General features: G+C 35.3%; 1 protein-coding gene across 4 annotated transcripts in view; it reads right to left on the minus strand.

The window, feature by feature from the left end:
• The window catches only part of CASK (calcium/calmodulin dependent serine protein kinase), a 442,102-nt gene that overhangs the window by 302,758 nt on the left and 121,571 nt on the right, over window positions 1-17,773 (minus strand). For all 4 annotated transcript variants that reach the window (XM_044670183.1, XM_044670184.1, XM_044670182.1 and 1 more), the window contains exon 2: window positions 14,765-14,877. In XM_044670183.1, the coding sequence (XP_044526118.1) occupies window positions 14,765-14,877 (113 nt within the window). The remainder of the gene's footprint in view (window positions 1-14,764; window positions 14,878-17,773) is intronic.

Here is a 17,773-nt window from a genome sequence, read left to right on the forward strand (position 1 = left end):
AGGAAGGAAGGAAGGAAGGAAGGAAGGAAGGAAGGAAGGAAGGAAGGAAGGAAGGAAGGAAGGAAGGAAAGAAGGACTGAACTACCAGAAAATATTTGTAGCAGCACTTCTTATGATAGCAAAGAAATGGAATCAAATAGCTGCCTATTGACTGGGAATACCAAAATGAAGTGTAGTTAGTATATGGATGTAATAGAATATTGGCTCCAAAAATGGTAAATGTAAAGGATTAAGAGAAACATGGCAATATTTTATGAACTGATGTAAAGTACAGAAAAGGAGAACCAAGAAAACAAGGTAAACAATAACAAGGTACTTAGAAATAATAAACATCTGAACATTAAATAATTAAAATGTTGTGGAATATATACCTCTTATGTCTGTGCAGGGTGTGGGATATGGGTATGGGCTAATGCTTATGCCATAAGACATAGTGTTCTACTGATATTCTGTTTCCTGACTCTCCCCACCCCAACCCCCACACCATGAAACAGATGGGTTTTTTGAGGAGTAAAGATGATGTTAATTTTTTTTTCAATTATTTGACACTCATTTTAAAAAATTCAGAAAAATGAATCATTGTAATAGAATTGACAAGCAAGGTAAATATATAAACACAGGAGACCTGTGTTTAATAAACTCATGTACAAAAACTACTGAAAGAAGGAATGGCTAAGAAGTACTGGGAAAACTAAAATTTGGCAGAGAACAGATTTATATGAGTATCTTATACCAAACACTGGAATAGGATCTAAATAGATATATAATCTAAACATAATAGGTTACAACACACACAGAGAAGAAGCATTAAAAGAATGCCGTCCTTCACTATGACTAGAAAGAGAATTATTAATCAAAGGCTAGAAAAAGTCATGAATGATAAAATAACTCTGATTATTAAGTATGTCAAAGCTTTTAAATAACAAAACAGGTTACTTAGAAGGAGTGAAGTTGTAGAGTGGGAGGGGAAATCTTTGCATTATAAGAATATAGGTGAAGTGGTTAGAAGTAACTTCAGAAGTCACTTAGACTAATCTTTTTGTTTTACTTCAGGAGATTGGGGTTAGGATAGGTTAAGTAACTTGCCCAAGCCTGCAAAAGCACAGAAATTAGGAAGATAAAACTACCTTCATAATCTTAACTATCATTAATTAATTTGCACTAGAACGATAACAAATAAATAAAACAGGATTTGGTGGAATGCAAATCTAATGTGTGGAGCCAATGTATAAATGAATTATATACCTTCAAAAGTATCTACGAAGTAGATAAAGTTTGCCAATATCATGAGGAGACTCTCCATCTTCTTCCCTTTTCCCTAATGTGAAACTCCTTTGTACTCTTTCAGTTGCTGTGGTCATCTAGTTTTCCTTCCTCCTTCTTATCAAAATGTTTTCTTGAGAAAGCCTCTAAAACTCATTCAAACCAGTGTGAATCATTAAGGTTTAATAGTATAAAGTGTTACCCTCTCCAAGTGATATGCACATTTAAACAGGAATAAAAACTTTTAGATTAAACAGAAAATAATCAATGTAAATTCTCTCTCTTTTGATGGAAGAGGGTAAATAAAAAGTCAAACCTCTCTACCTACACAAACTACTAATCTGTATACACACTACTACCTCTATCGATATATAAGTCTCTTACCTTTGGGTCTCGGTTTCTTCATGTATGAAAATCAGGTATTGTACTAGATGACCTCTAAGGTTTCTCTTCTAGCTCTACATCTCTGGTCCATATATTAAGAGATTTAACAGACTAAGAGTTATTTCCTAATATGTAAGTTGCCAGATTACATAAAGATGAATTACAAAAGAAGACATGCAAACCATTGGTAATCATATGAGAAGTACTTTCAAATAATGAACCAGGAAAATGAAAATATAAACACCTCTGTGGTTTTACCTCATACACATCAAGTTGGCAAAGATAAAAAGACAGAAATATTCAGTGTAAGAGAATCTTTAGCATATATGCTGCTGAAGCAAGCTCTGTAAGAGATTTTGGGAAGTTAGCCACACTGCTTGGGGAGCTTAGAAGTGGTCCAATGATTCTTGAAACCAATAGTCACAAAAGCATTTTCTAAAGTAGCCAAACAAAACCATACAAAAAGTGTATGTATTTCAATTAAGTAATGGTTGAACAAACTCTAATATAAATTTAACAGGATATTCCTGTTCTACTGTACAATTCCTTAAGAAACAGCAAATACAAGTAAATCTGAGAAGCAAGGGAAGATTTTCATGAACTTATACAGCAATACTATCCCTAACCCAATATATAAAATAACCAAAGTGTGAATAAAAATAACACCAGGTGTGATAGCGGTTAACAGATATAGCTGCTGAATTAGTTTTTGTTTAACTGAGCATATATATTGGGGAGAAGGAGGCATGGTACAAGGAAAGAATTATGATATAAAAAAGTCATAAAAATATTTTAAATAAGACAGACTTTCAATATATCTCCTGGACTAATTCTTGAGAGAACAGATAGATATAAATATAAACATAAAAATAAATTTATAGATATAACTATGAATATAAAGCCTGGTGCTTTCTTTCTCCAAGGAGAGTAGAGTGATCAGCCTTTGGTCTCAACTTCCTGTTCCCCCACCTGATGGGAAGGAAAGCTTCTCTTGGAGAAGTGGGGTTTGGGGGAGCGGGGAGGAAAGAGGGTAGAGGTATTTATTGTGTTTCCCTTTGAGACACACAATGATACCCTTATGCTACATGTGAGGGAAAGTCCTCTTTGTCGGTATGTAATTCTTTTGGTCCATATTCTTTGCCCATTTATTTTACTACTGTGTGGAGGAAGAAAAAGGACTCCATTTTAGAAACAGTTTGACCACAATGGTAACCTTGTTCTTTCTTCTGAGAGATGTTTTTCAACAGATCATCTGCAAAAATCACAAGCCAGGACACAAACAGCCTGGCAGAACAAGCAGGTAACATAACAAACTGTTGAGGATCTCATTATAAGGACCTAAATCAAGTCGAATAATCAGCTTTCCTTGAACAAACACCCCACTGGTCCAGTTACATGCCACAGATTAATACTGTGACACTAACTGGCCGTGTAAACTAAACCCTGTCCTGCCATACAGCCACATAACCAAGTACCATTTCTTATAGAGGCTGGAATTGATACTATGGATCAGTCTTATGTAGTGAGACATTAAATCTCTTCCTTTCAGTTTAGCTACTCACTTTATTTGACCTTCAGTCTTGCAGACTCACTGATGACTGAAATATTTACTGTAAATAGAACCAACTCCCTTCTAGTTGAGAAATTCCAACAGAGAAAGGCTCTTGTTCTCATATGCTTGCATTAATCCCTCATGAATATCTTGGATAGGCCCTTCTCAACTATATTTGACACAAATATTTCCTCCCCAAAATAGCTTCTCTTCTTATCTTAACTGTACTGATGGGATAAGCTTTTTAATTTCACATAATTGAAATTTTCTCCTTTATCTTTTTGTGGTATCCATTATTCTTTGGTTAAGAGTTCTCCCCTTTATCAGGGAAATATAATGTTGGCACTGCAAAATGAAGGTCCTATATGTAGAGACTCAAGAATGGTTAAGTAAAATTTAGTCTATAATAGTAATGGAATATTACTGTACTAAAAAAAGCAATGAATATGAAGGATAGAGAAAAGCATGGGAAAATAAATATGAATTAATGCAAAATGAAGTCAGTAGAAAAAGGAAAACAATTACATGATGACTAAAACAACATAAAAGCTAAGAACCACCAAAATCCCCTTAATAAAGCAAACTTCGATGTTATATAACAAATAATGGCCAAGCTTGGTCCACAAGAAAAGATGAGAATGCCTCTCCCCTCCTGAAAAAGTAAAAGGAATCTCGTCCCCATATGTAGAACACTGGACATACCTATCGTCAAGTTTGATAGAATCAGTTAGTGCCTTTTTCTTCCTTCTTTTTCCCCCTTTTATTATAAGAGATGGCTCTCCATATATGGGATAGGAAAAGAACATATTGGAAAATGAAGTAACACAAATACAAAAGATACACATTGAATAACCCAACACACGTTTTTTAAACCAGATGTTAATTCACTTGCATATGGAACTCTCAAATAGGAACTCTCTACCTATGCTGGCAGGTATTAGCTGAGCAACTTATAGACTTAAGAAAGTTGCCCAAGGTATTGAAAGATGAAGTTATACTATCCTGGGTCACACAACCAACAAGTATGTCACTGCCAGAACTTTAAACTAGGTGTTTCCATATCTGAGACAAACTCTATATTATGTGACATTGACATGAAAAAAAATATTTTTAAAAGTTCTTCTCAGCCATAGTTGTAAAAGTTAAACATCTTAAATTTATCTTCTAATTTTCTTATGGTGTGTGACTTTTAATATTCAAATCTCATGTGAGATGTTACAATAGTTACAATTCTTTCTAAAGTACTATGCTAACACTCCAGAAAAGCTTTAAAAATGTTACATTAAATTATTCTATTTTATCTGACACAAATACAAAAGGAAAATACTGATATTATTTAAAACCCCACCTTATTTCAACTCCATGTTTAAAATCTGAAGAAGAAATTTATGACAACAAAGTACTGATATACACCCATACTAAAGTGTTGGGTACACATGACAGAGAAAAGAATAGTTTTAAAATTCATAAACTGAGTACATTAAAGAATAAAATCATTACATCTGATTTAATAAAAGATAAAACACAATTCATGAATCTATTCTCTACAAAAAAGCAATTTTTAAAAATTACACAGATAAAAGGATAAGAAGGAAAGGGGTCGGGAAAATGTGTGCATATATAAATATGTGTGTTTGTATATATTAGGGACAGGATCTGTATGGATCTTTACATGAACACACCCACACCCACACCCACGGGTATTCCTATTACTTCTATTTGGTTTGTAATAAATTTCACTTGTGTTATATTGTAAATGTTGTGAAGTTCTAAAATATAGCTAATATATTTAAATAATAAGGAAGTAATAAGTTTAAATATAGGCAAAAGAAATTATTCCATATCCTATGGTCTTAACCTAAAGTGATGAGCAGTATTTTGTCTACTTGAATTCTATATGTACAGGAATGTTTGTACATATATATAAAGATTCAAATAACTCAGAGAAAGAGATGCCTTGGGAGTTTTCTCTAGCAATATATTGCAGAGGATGAGACACTTGAGATCACTCTAAGACATTCTCCCAAGGGACACTATAGATATTCACTGTTGAGCTAGTCACAGGCCTAAGGGTACTGTGCCTCTCTTGGGATCCCAAGTAACATAGCAGAATTGTTTTGAGGGCATGTAGGCTCAGATTCCTTTATGAGTCATCAAACTATTAAAATGAACTTTAGTCCAAACTAAGGACAAATTTACATAGCAAAATGATCTGAATAAAATGGAATCCCCACTAAGCAAGTGTATGGTCAAAGAAAATGCTGCTCAGCACTTTACATTAAGACTAGAAGAAGGAGAACATTAACTTACACTTAATTATTATGTTTTAGAACTTCAAACACCCATAACCCAGCACAAGTGAAATTTCTCACATACCACATAGAAAGAACAGAAATTAGGGCAACTCCTCAGATTTGCCATTTTTCAAACATACTTTGAAAATATTTCTATATAGGTATAATTTTAAAATGATCTATATCAAGTACATGGAATGAACACCATAAAAAACAAATTAATTTTAGAATTACTATTAAACATACCACATTCAACAATACTTTTTGTGCTTGACAATATCACTACAGGAAAAAAGATGGTGCTGAAGGATTTTGAGACTATAATGAAAATAATTTATGATAAAAGTCTACCCATTTTTTATATAAAAGCAACCCCCGCCTCCATTGCTACTTTTACTATTTCTGTTAATGATACAACCAGTCACTAAGGTTCAAAATCTGAGTTATCTTTGTTTTCTTCTTATTATTATTAGCACTACTTTTCATAGTACTGGATTTGAAGTCAGAGAAAATGCTATTCTTCCTTACTACCTATGTGATTTTAGGGATGTCATCTCTAGAGGTCTCAGTTTACTCATGTGTAAATAAGAGAGTTAGAATAGATAGCCTCTAAGGCATCTTTCAGCTCTAAATCTATGAACCTATAATTAATACCTAATAGAGGGCCACACATGGCCATTAGAAATAAGTATTCCTTTTCTATCTTTTTTTGCATAGTTTTTTCTTTGTATTCCAAAAATAACCATTTTAATTAAAACCCTTCAAGTCATTTAACACTTGATTAATAAATTAATGCCTCAATTTATCTCAGGCCTCAGTTTCCTCATCTACTAAGGGCTGGCCTAGATAACTCTAAGATTTTTCCTACTCTAAATCCTATGATTTTATGTCTTTAAATGTGGAAACTAGCAACACAAAACTAATACAATGTTACCACTATATGAATCTTTCTAAAATATTATTATGATCAGCATCAACCATGGAGAAAAAAGCTTTGCAAACTTTAATGCACTATAAAGATGAGACTAGTTACAAACTGTTGATATAGAATTAGTATTTATCTTATCTTGAAATTTAATCAAATTTTTATCATATTTATCTAAATTAGTTAAATTATGTGTACATATATGGACAGATAAGATGTGGAGGTGATAATATGAATCTTAAGTTAGAATTGAATTGCTATAGATCGTGCTTCTTCCTACAATCTGGATTTCCTAACTTAATTGCAAAAATACCTTTTTTTTAAATTTATTTTTTAGAAAAATTTTCCATGGTTACATAAATCATGTTCTTACTTTCCCCTTCGCCCTCCCCCCATAGCCGATGTGCATTTCCACTGATTTTAACATGTGTGATCAATCAAGACCTGTTTCCATATTATTGATAGTTGCATTGGTGTGGTCATTTTGAGTCTACATCCCCAATCATGTCCACAACAACCCATGTATTCAAGCAGTTGTTTTTCTTCTGTGTTTCCACTCCTGTAGTTCTTTCTCTGAATGTGGGTAGCGTTCTTTACCATAAGTCCCTCAGAATTGTCCTGGGTAACTGCATTGCTGCTAGTAGAGAAGTCTATTACATTCTATTTTACCACAGAGTATCAGTCTCTGTTCCTTTCACTCTGCATCAATTCCTGGAGGTCATTCCAGTTCACATGGAATTCCTCCAGTTTCTTATTCCTTTGAGCATGGTAGTATTCCATCACCAGCAGATAGCACAATTTGATCAGCCATTCCCCAGTTGAAGAGCATACCCTTGCTTTCCAGTTTTTTGCCACCATAAAAAGCCTAGCTATAAATATTTTTGTACAACTCCTTTTATCTATGATGTCTTTGGAGTACAAACCCATCAATGGTATGGATTCAAAGGGCAGGCAGTCTTTTAGAGCTCTTTGGACATAGTTCCAAATTGCCATCCAGAATGGTTGGATCAGTTCACAATTTCACCAGCAATGCTCCAATTCTGCCACATCCCCTCCAACATTTATTACTCTCCCCTTCTTTCATTTTAGCCAATCTGCTAGGTGTGAGGTGTATGATACCTCAGAGTTGTTTTGATTTGCATTTCTCTAATTATTAGAGATTTAGAACACTTTCTCATGTGCTTATTGATACTTTTGATTTCTTTATCTGAAAATTACCTATTCATGTCCCTTGCCCATTTATCAATTGGGGAATGGCTTGATTTTTTATACAATTGATTTAGCTCCTTGTATATTCCAGTAATTAGACCTCTGTCAGAGTTTTTTGTTATAAAGATTTGTTCCCAGTTTGTTGTTTCTCTTCTGATTTTGGTTGCACTGTTTTTGTTCGTACAAAAACTTTTTAATTTAATATGATCAAAATTATTTATTTTACATTTTGCAATTTTTTCTAACTCTTGCTTGGTTTTAAAATCTTTCCTTTCCCAGAGATTTGACAGGTATACTATTCTGTATTCAGTTAATTTACTTATACTTTCCTTCTTTATCAGGGGTCGACAACCTTTTTGGCTGTGAGAGCCATAAACGTCACATTTTTTAAAATGTAATTTCGTGAGAGCCATACAGTGCTCACAGTGCTCGCTCCTGTAACAGTGCCTGAAAAAAAAAATTGAATTTATGGCTCCTGCAGAAAGAGCCTAATTGGCTTGAGAGCCATACATTGCTGACCCCTGTTCTTTATATTCAAGTCATTCACACATTCTGAATTTATCTTGGTGTAGGGTGTGAGATGTTGATCTAAACCTAATCTCTCCCATATTGTTTTCCAATTTTCCCAACAGTTTTTGTCAAATAGTGGATTTTTGTCCCAAAAGTTGGTTTTATCTTTGGGTTTATCATATACTGTCTTGCTGACGTCACTTACCCCAAGTCTGTTCCACTGATCCTCCCTTCTGTCTCTTAGTACCATATTGTTTTCTTTTTTTAAACGTTTATTAATATTTGTTTTTAATATGGTTACATGATTCATGCTCCTACTTTCCCCTTCACCCCCCCACAAGTCCCCCACCCATGCCAATGCACATTTCCACTGGTTTTAACATGTGTCATTGATCAAGACCTATTTCCAAATTCTTGATAGCTGCATTGGTGTGGTAGTTTCAAGTCTACATCCCCAATCATGCCCACCCCAACCCATGCATTCAAGCAGTTGTTTTTCTTATATGTTTCCTCTCCTGCAGTCCTTCCTCTGAATGTGGGTAGCGTTCTTTTCCATAAGTCCCTCAGAATTGTCCTGTGTCATTGCATTGCTGCTGGTACAGAAGTCCATTACATTCTATTTTACCATACTGTATTGGTCTCTGTGTACAATGTTCTTCTGGCTCTGCTCCTTTCGCTCTGCATCAATTCCTGGAGGTCTTTCCAGTTCACCTGGAACTCTTCCAGTTTATTATTCCTTTGAGCACAATAGTATTCCACCACCAGCATATACCACAGTTTGTTCAGCCATTCCCCAATTGAAGGGTATACCCTCCTTTTCCAGTTCTTTGCCACCACAAAAAGCGCAGCTATAAATATTTTCGTACAAGTCTGTTTATTAATGATCTTTTTGGAGTACAAACCCAACAATGGTATGGCTGGATCAAAGGGCAGGCATTTTTTTATAAGCCCTTGAGCATAGTTCCAAATTGCCATCCAAAATGGTTGGATCAGTTCACAACTCCACCAGCAATGCATCAATGTCCCAATTTTGCCACATCCCCTCCAGCATTCATTATTCTCCCCTTCTTTCATTTTAGCCAATCTGCTAGGTGTGAGGTGATACCTCAGAGTTGTTTTGATTTGCATTTCTCTAATTATTAGAGATTTGGAACACTTTCTCATGTGCTTATTGATACTTTTGATTTCTTTACCTGAAAATTGCCTATTCATGTCTCTTGCCCATTTATCAATTGGGGAATGGCTTGATTTTTTATACTATTGGTTTAACTCCTTGTATATTTGAGTAATTAGACCTCTGTCAGAGTTTTTTGTTATAAAGATTTTTTCCCAATTTGTTGTTTCCCTTCTGATTTTGACTACATTGTTTTGTTTGTGCAAAAGCTTTTTAGTTTAATATAATGAAAACCATTTAATTTACATTTTGTAATTTTCTCTAACTCTTGCTTGGTTTTAAAATCTTTCCTTTCCCAGAGATATGACAAGTATACTATTCTGTGTTCACTTAAGTTATTTATAGTTTCCCTCTTTATATTCAAGTCATTCACCCATTCTGAATTTATCTTGGTGTAGGGTGTGAGATGTTGATCTAAACCTAATCTCTCCCATACTGTTTTCCAAATTTCCTAGCAGTTTTTGTCAAATAGTGGATTCATGTCCCAAAAGTTGGGCTCTTTGGGTTTATCATACACTGTCTTGCTGATGTCATTTACCCCAAGTCTATTCCACTGATCCTCCCTTCTGTCTCTTAGCCAGTACCATATTATTTTGATGACTACTGCTTTATAGTATAGTTTAATATCTGGTACTGCTAGGCCCCCTTCCTTCACATTTTTTTCATTATTTTCCTTGATATTCTTGATCTTTTGTTATTCCAAATAAAATTTGTTATAGTTTTTTCCAATTCAGTAAAGAAGTTTTTTGGTAGTTTGATAGGTATGGCGCTAAATAGGTAAATTAATTGGGTAGAATGGTCATTTTTATTATGTTAGCTCGTCCTACCCATGAGCAATCAATAGCTTTCCAATTGTTTAGATCCAGTTTTATTTATTTGGAAAGTGTTTTGTAGTTGTTTTCGTATAATTGCTGTGTTTGTTTTGGTAGATAGATTCCCAAGTATTTTATATTGTCTAGGGTGATTTTAAATGGTGTTTCTCTTTCTACCTCTTGCTGCTGTGATGTATTGGAAATATATAGAAATGCTGATGATTAATATGCATTTATTTTGTATCCTGCAACTTTGCTAAAGTTGTTGATTATTTCTACAAGCTTTTTAGTTGATTCACTAGGATTCTTTAAGTAGACCATCATATCATCTACAAAGAGTGATAGCTTAGTCTCCTCACTGCCTATTTTAATACCTTCAATTTCTTTTTCTTCTCTAATTGCTACTGCTAGTGTTTCTAGTACAATGTTAAATAATAGAGGTGATAATGGGCATCCTTGTTTCATGCCTGATCTTACCTTTAGAAGAATAAAATATCTTAGAAGAATAAGGTTACTTTTGCTGCCCAACATAATAGAAACAATATCATACTTATATAAATGTTCATGATGATTTCTGTAAAATGAAGTGGACTTAACCTTATTACTCCTTTATTCTTAAATCTTTAGTGACTCCCGAGTAGCGGTAGCATAAGATGACTTATTTAAGGCTAATTCAACCTCTCCAAAGTCTAAGTCCAGCCTACCTTATTTCTTGCCTTATTTCACATAATGCATTTCTTGCACTCTAACCAATCTATTCCCTCAACTCAATATGCCATCTTCTATTGCCAAGATGCATTCCACCATCCCAACCTAGAAAGTCTTCTCTCTTTGTGTTTCCTTCATGAAACAACTCATTCAATAGTCTATGCAAACTATCTTGGTCTCTTTTAACTGTGAGTATTCATTCCCTCCTCAAATAATTCTAGAATGTTTTTCTTGATCTTTCCTTTGTATTCAGAATGTCACATCCCCCCTTGGGGTCAGGGACTATTTCAATTGTGTCTGTATCCTTCATTGTTAGCAATATGGCTTACACATACCAAGCACTAAAAATGTTCATGAACATGGGAAAACATCATCAGTAAATAAAGAAAAAGTAAAAATGCATAAAGATGATCTGCATATATAGCCAGGCAGAAGAACTAAATGAAAATGCTGTCACAAAAACCCAGAAAGGAAAGAATATCCAGTAGGAAAGGGTGAACAACAGTGTAACATGTAGAAAATGGACTTGAAGAAGATGAGCACTGAGAAAAGACTATTGGATTCGGTCACCGGTGACTTTGGGAAGAACAATTTCAGCTGAGTGAGGTTGGAAGTCAGATTGTAAAGGGTTGAGAAGTGACAAGTGGGGGAAGTAGAGGCAAGAAAAGTCATGAGAAAGGGAGACGATATAAAGGATAATAGCTTAAGGAGATGATAAGGGTAGTGAAAAGTATTTTGAGGTGGGGAGAGTTTGGCATATTTTAAGGCAGTAGGGCAAGAACTACTTTGGGAGAGGGGTTGTAATCTGTCACAGAAGATTCCATATAAAGCATACATATAAAATGGTTGGCCCTTATTTAAGAGAAAGTACATCGTCATTCAGAGTCTAGGTGAAAGAAGCAGAGTGGAGGGCAATACGAAGAGGTTTTGTGATTAAAAAAGCAAATTATTATATGATAAGATTTGTAGTTTCATACATAATAATCTTTCTGTTCTCCATTTATGGAAATAGTGTGTTCAATTGTGTTTGTTAAGTTTAGAATATAAAAAAAATTTTTTTAATACTATTGTACCTTAAGAAATAATGAGCATATAGGGACAGCTAAGTGGCTCAGTGAATTCAGTCTAGGGGCAAGAGGTCTTGAGTTCAAATCAGGCCTCAGATACTTTCTAACTGTATGTCCCTGGGCAAGTCACTTAACCTCCACCGCCCAAGCCCTTACCAATTTTCTGTTTTGGAACCCATACACAGTATCAGTTTTAAGACGGAAGGTAGGAGGGAGGGTGGAAGAGAGAAAGGGGGTGAGGGAGAGTGAGAGAGAGACTTCTGAGAAATAGACTTATGAAAGGTGATGCAGAGTGAAATATGAAGAAATAGGAAAGCTATGCATGACTATAAAGAATGTCACTAGAAAGAATAATAAAACGAAACTGAGCACTGCATAATTATAATGACTAAGCTTGCTCCTGGAAAAGAGCTGAGAAAAGTAGCTCTTTCCATTCACTGCAAAGACTTTTGGTACGATATACAGAATATGTAAATAACTGAGGAAATCCTACAATTCCCACATATATATTATGAGATGTAGTCAATCTATTGATTGGTTTTACCAAATTTTTTTCATATTTGAAAAAATTTGCATTAAATAAATGTTTTCTAGGGAAAGATAGGTAATGTAAAAACAGCAAGAATGAATTTAAATTAATTGTAAGATTGCAAATGTGCTCTGGGATATAAAATACTAAGTAGCTATAATGGCTATTATTAATTAATAAACATTTATTAAACACTTACCAAACATGCCAAATACTATGCTAAGCACTAACTTAGGGATACAAAAAAGAGGCAAAAGATAGTCCTTGCCATCGTATGGAGTGAAAATCAATGTATTATCCTCAATGTATTTTAGGATCAATATCCCTGTAGAGGTTAAGTTTAAATCATTAGCTTAACTGGTTATAGCTTTGTACTCCTTTTACCCTTCCCCCTCCTAGTCTTTCACATAGACCAGTGATGGCGAAACCTTTTGGAGACAGTGCCAGGTCCTGCCCCCACCCCACCAAGTGCTAGGTACAACCTGCTCCCCTTCTTCCTTAACACAGGGGAAGGAGGAAGTGCTTCCATTGGACTACTGGGCAGAGGGACGGGTGAAGTGATGAATGCCCTAAGCCAGGTTAAAGAGGGGAGGGGAGTGGTCTAAGCACTCTGCTCCCCTCCAGCTCTGCTGTCTGTGAGCCTCCCACCTTACCCCCTGTGTGCTCCCACTGGCTGCTGGGCAGAGGGACAGGGCTGTGAAAAAATGTCATCAGGTATGATGGAGAGGGGGAGGGGAGCAGCTCTGCCTGAGTCCCTCTGCCTTTCTAGTAATGACCTGGGTGGGGTGAAGGAGGCCATGTGCCCACAGAGAGGGCTCTGCATGCCATCTTTGGCACCCATTCCATAGGTTCACCTTCAATGACATATACCTTTAATTAGTGCTCTTTTGCACAGGTGGAGGGTATTGTTTTAATTTCATATATATTGGAAAATGTACTGGTATCTTTGGGCATTGCCTTTGGGTCTCTGACTTGAGAGCAATATTCCTGTCCACTGCATGAAAGTAATAAAGCCATTCTCTGTCTTCATTTTATACTGGCCTCTAATTATTTGTGTGATTAAAAGGGATGCAATTCCCCCCCACAAATTTCTACTCCACATGCCCTCAAGGAGTTCACAGTCTAATGAAGGAGAAAACATGTAAACAAATATTTACAAAGAAAGGTGTATACATGATAAAAAGGAAATAGCAGAGGGAATTAAGAGGGTCAGGGAAGGCTTCCACTACAAGGTAGAATTTTAGCTGGGACTTAAAGAGAGACAGGGAGTTCAGAGTAGAGGAGGGTGAGTGTTGCAGGAATGGGGGACAACCAGAGAAAATGCCTGGAATCAAGAGATGGGACTGTCTTGTTCATGGAAAGAACCAGAAGGCTAGTGTTACTGGATCAAAGAGAAACCATTGAGGAATAAGGTGTAAAAAAATTGGAAGGTGGAGTGGGTGTGATTATGAAGGGCTTTGGATACCAAAGAGCATGTTGCATTTTAGCCTGGTTGCAATTTGTCATCATCAGCATCACTACTGCCATCATCATCACAGCACCATCATCATCATGATTATCGCTAATTGTTCAACTTGATTACTATCTCTTGCAAGCAGGAGGAGGAAGGAATTGAAAATAGTTTGAGAAAGGGGATTCAGTGTTCACCTGGACATTTTATCTGTTATTTAAAATATGGGAAACCTTTATATTCAAATGGGCCCCCAATAGCAAATTTATGCCGAGGATTTCAATAGGTAACAAAATCAACTTTTAATCTTTAGCATGATAGGATTTACTAAAGACATAAGAGATGAAAAGGTTTGTGCATGGAGGAAACAGCTTGAGAGGCCAACTTTTGATTACCAATTACCTGAAACCTAAGTTTTGTGTCCCGCAATTCCCCAATCAAGTATCTTATTTCCCTCACTGATCAAATTGCATCAAACTCTGCTGAACCATCAAGTACAAGATCTTAAGAGGGAAGGTCACAGATATGAGTTTCCTCTAAGTCTACAATTATATCATCTCCTTGCATCTGTTTTTTCCTCACCTTCATCCACTACATAGTATTACTTAAAAGGGGGCAGAAAACAGACCTATAGACTTTATTTTATTTCTATTCAGTTATATTAGGAGCATTAAAAAATATTCTGAAAGTTCCTGTAAACTTACTATAATTATCTTTCAAATGTTAAATCCTAAAAATCACTTTAACACGAATAACTTTCTTCTCCTTTTTCTCTACTCCTCTCTCCCTGTTTCCCAACCCCCAGATGATGGTACTATTTGGCAAATGGATATTGGAGATGGAGTAAAGTGAGACATCAAATAACTTACTTGAAATCCATCTCTTACCTTCTGTACTTAGCCCTGGACTTGATGTGAACTTGGCTACATCAACAATTTTTACTGCAAATTGTTGCCCAGTTTCTCTGTTGATACATCGCCGTACAACACTGAAGGGGCCCCTATAAAAAAAAAACACAGAAAGAGAGAGAAAAATTACATTTTTATGTGTTGAATTTCCTAAACTTATGCACTCTCTCAAGTATCTTGTTACTGTTTTATGACCTTCTAAACTAATGGATGTAGAGTAATGCTACTGGGGAAAGAGAGGGTCCTCTTGAAAAGTTTCAAATGTGATAAAACTCAAATAACTATTTTGAAAGTAATCTTGCATCTCTTATGCTTTACTTAAAGGCTTCACAAACAAATATATTAATCTATAAATTCAGAATACAGACAACTCATTTTATAACAAAAATCATTTTTCTAAAACCTAAATAACTGAGGAAAAATCCTTAATACCTTTGTACATATGCTACATGGAATATTTTCATGCAATGAAATAAAACATGTAATTTTTTATATAGCCCAATGGTCTAACATTCAGTGATTAATTTGAAAATAACCTTTCCTGGGCAGTTTCAGGGATCTATACCCAAATTATAACCAGTCTAAAATGATGATTCATGCACAATGGCTGAAAAATTCAAACTATCTGGAATTGGGCAAGGGGAGAGTATAACAATGAATTCTATTAGGGGATTTTTTATTATTCAGGAAATCAAATTCTACAAGACTAAAAGTGACTGAGAAAGGTTAAATGAGAGAAGAGGGTAAGGAGATGAAAGAGGAAATGTAAAAAGACCCCAGATTAGAGTTAAAAAAGTCTTTCCATTGCACTCCATAGCTTCTATTAAGAATTAAATATGAGAATAAAATCTAGAATGTCCTAGAAATAGAAAGAAGTATGGAAGGGTATGAAATACAAACAATTCTTCTAGAAAAGGAGTTTTGGAAATTAATGTTACTGAACATAAAAATAGATAATAAGGGTTGTTAGTACAGAATGGGGTAACAGGAAACATTAGGTAACACACAAGGAATTTGGGATTAGGTGTGGTCAAGAGTGGGATATAGACAAATTTACAAGAAATCATTCCCCAATTGACAAATGGTCAAGGGATATGAATAGTCAGTTTTTAGATGAAGAAATCAGAACTATTAATTATCAGATGAAAAAATGTTTGGAATCTCTCCTGATTAGAGAAATGCAAATCAAAATAACTCTGAGGAACCATCTTATACCAAGCAGAGTGGCCAATATGATAGCAAAGGAAAATAATAAATGTTGGAGGGGATGTGGCAAAATTGGGACACTAATGCATTGTTGGTGGAATTGTGAATTGATCCAACCATTTTAGAAGGCAATATGGAATTATTTAGAAAGGGCTTTCAAATAATGAATTCCCTTTGATGCAGTAATACCACTACTAGGTTTATATCCTAAAGGGAAAGGATCTATATATGCAAAAATGTTTATAGCTGTGCTTTTTGTGGTGGCAAAAAAATTGGAAAATGATGGGGTGTCTCTCAGTTGGGGAGTGGCTGAAAATTGTGGTATATGAAGTGATGGAATACTATTGTGCTATAAGGAATGATGAATCGATGGATTTCTATAAGAACTTGAAAAAGATCTACAAAAACTGATGCAGAGTGAAATAAGCAGGACCAAGAGAACCTTATACAGAGAAACTGAAACACTGTGGGATGATTAAATGTAATAGACTTTGCTACTAAAAGCAATGCAATAATCCAGGGCAATTCTAAGGGACTGATGAGAAGGAATGCTATCCACATCCAGAAAAAGAACTATGGGAGTAGAAATCCAGAAGAAAACATGATTTTTCACTTATTTATAAGGAATATGATTTGGGGATTTGATTTTTAAAAGATTACTCTATTACAAAAATGAATAATAGCTTTTGAGTGACAATATATGTATAACTTAGTGGAATTGCTTGTCAATTCCAGGAGGGCAGAGGGAAGAGGGGAGGGAGACAACAAAAATCATGTAACTACAGAAAAAAATTAAAAGAAAAAAACTAAAAGGTTAAAAAAAAAGATGGGAAGACCAAGTTCAAGTTAGGGTAACCAAAATAAATCACAGAATACTTGCTAAATTAGGGGGAAGAAAATATATACAAGGTAACTGAATAGTCTTAGTGTGTATTAAGTTAGTACCACACTAAGATTTTGGGGTCATTTATAGATATACATATATACATAGAGATCACATAAACAAATGAAGATAAAAAGAAAATACAGATAATTATAACCTTATATGGAAAAGGAATAGATGACATAAAAATGTTTTTCAAGAACAGAGAAAAGAATTTTAAAAACCTAAGCTTAGAGGGGGCAACTAGATGGTTCAGTGGATTGAGAGCCAGACCTAGAGATAGGAGGTCCTGTGTTCAAATCTGGACTCAGATACTTCCTAGTTGTGTGGCCCTGGGCAAGTGACTTAACCCCCATTGCCTAGTCCTTATCACTAGTCTGCCCTAGAACCAATATACAGTATTGATTCTAAGATGGAAGATAAGGGTTTAAAAAAAAAACCTAAGCTAAGAAAAAAAAATTTCCACAAGTAGGTTTTAGGGCTTCATAAACCAAGAGCAGAGGCAAAATAGTGGCTTAGGAGCAATGAAAGCTGAAACCACTCTGTCGATCCTTCCAAAACAATCTTTTAAAAACGCCTCAAAATGACAGGAATTAAAATCCAACAGCATGATGGGGTCAGGGGGCTTTCCTGTTGAATGCAACTTGCATGCAGGGAGTCAATTTTCACAGGATAAGGGAGAATTGGAAGTAAAACTGCACATAGAAGATTGCTGGCCAACTACCCTCTTCCCCACCAGGTTCTGAGCCTAAACAAAAGCCAACTATGGGATCCCAGCACCCTGCCTACACCACCACCAATATAGCACCCCAGATACACCCCTTTTAGTCCCGGCCCTGGCACCAACCAGCAGTGATGCCCAGAAGTCCTTAGTACTTGGCCCTTTCAAACCTGCACCA

This window comes from Gracilinanus agilis, chromosome 3, assembly GCF_016433145.1.
Source record: "Gracilinanus agilis isolate LMUSP501 chromosome 3, AgileGrace, whole genome shotgun sequence".
In the NCBI taxonomy this organism is placed as follows: Eukaryota; Metazoa; Chordata; class Mammalia; order Didelphimorphia; family Didelphidae; genus Gracilinanus; species Gracilinanus agilis.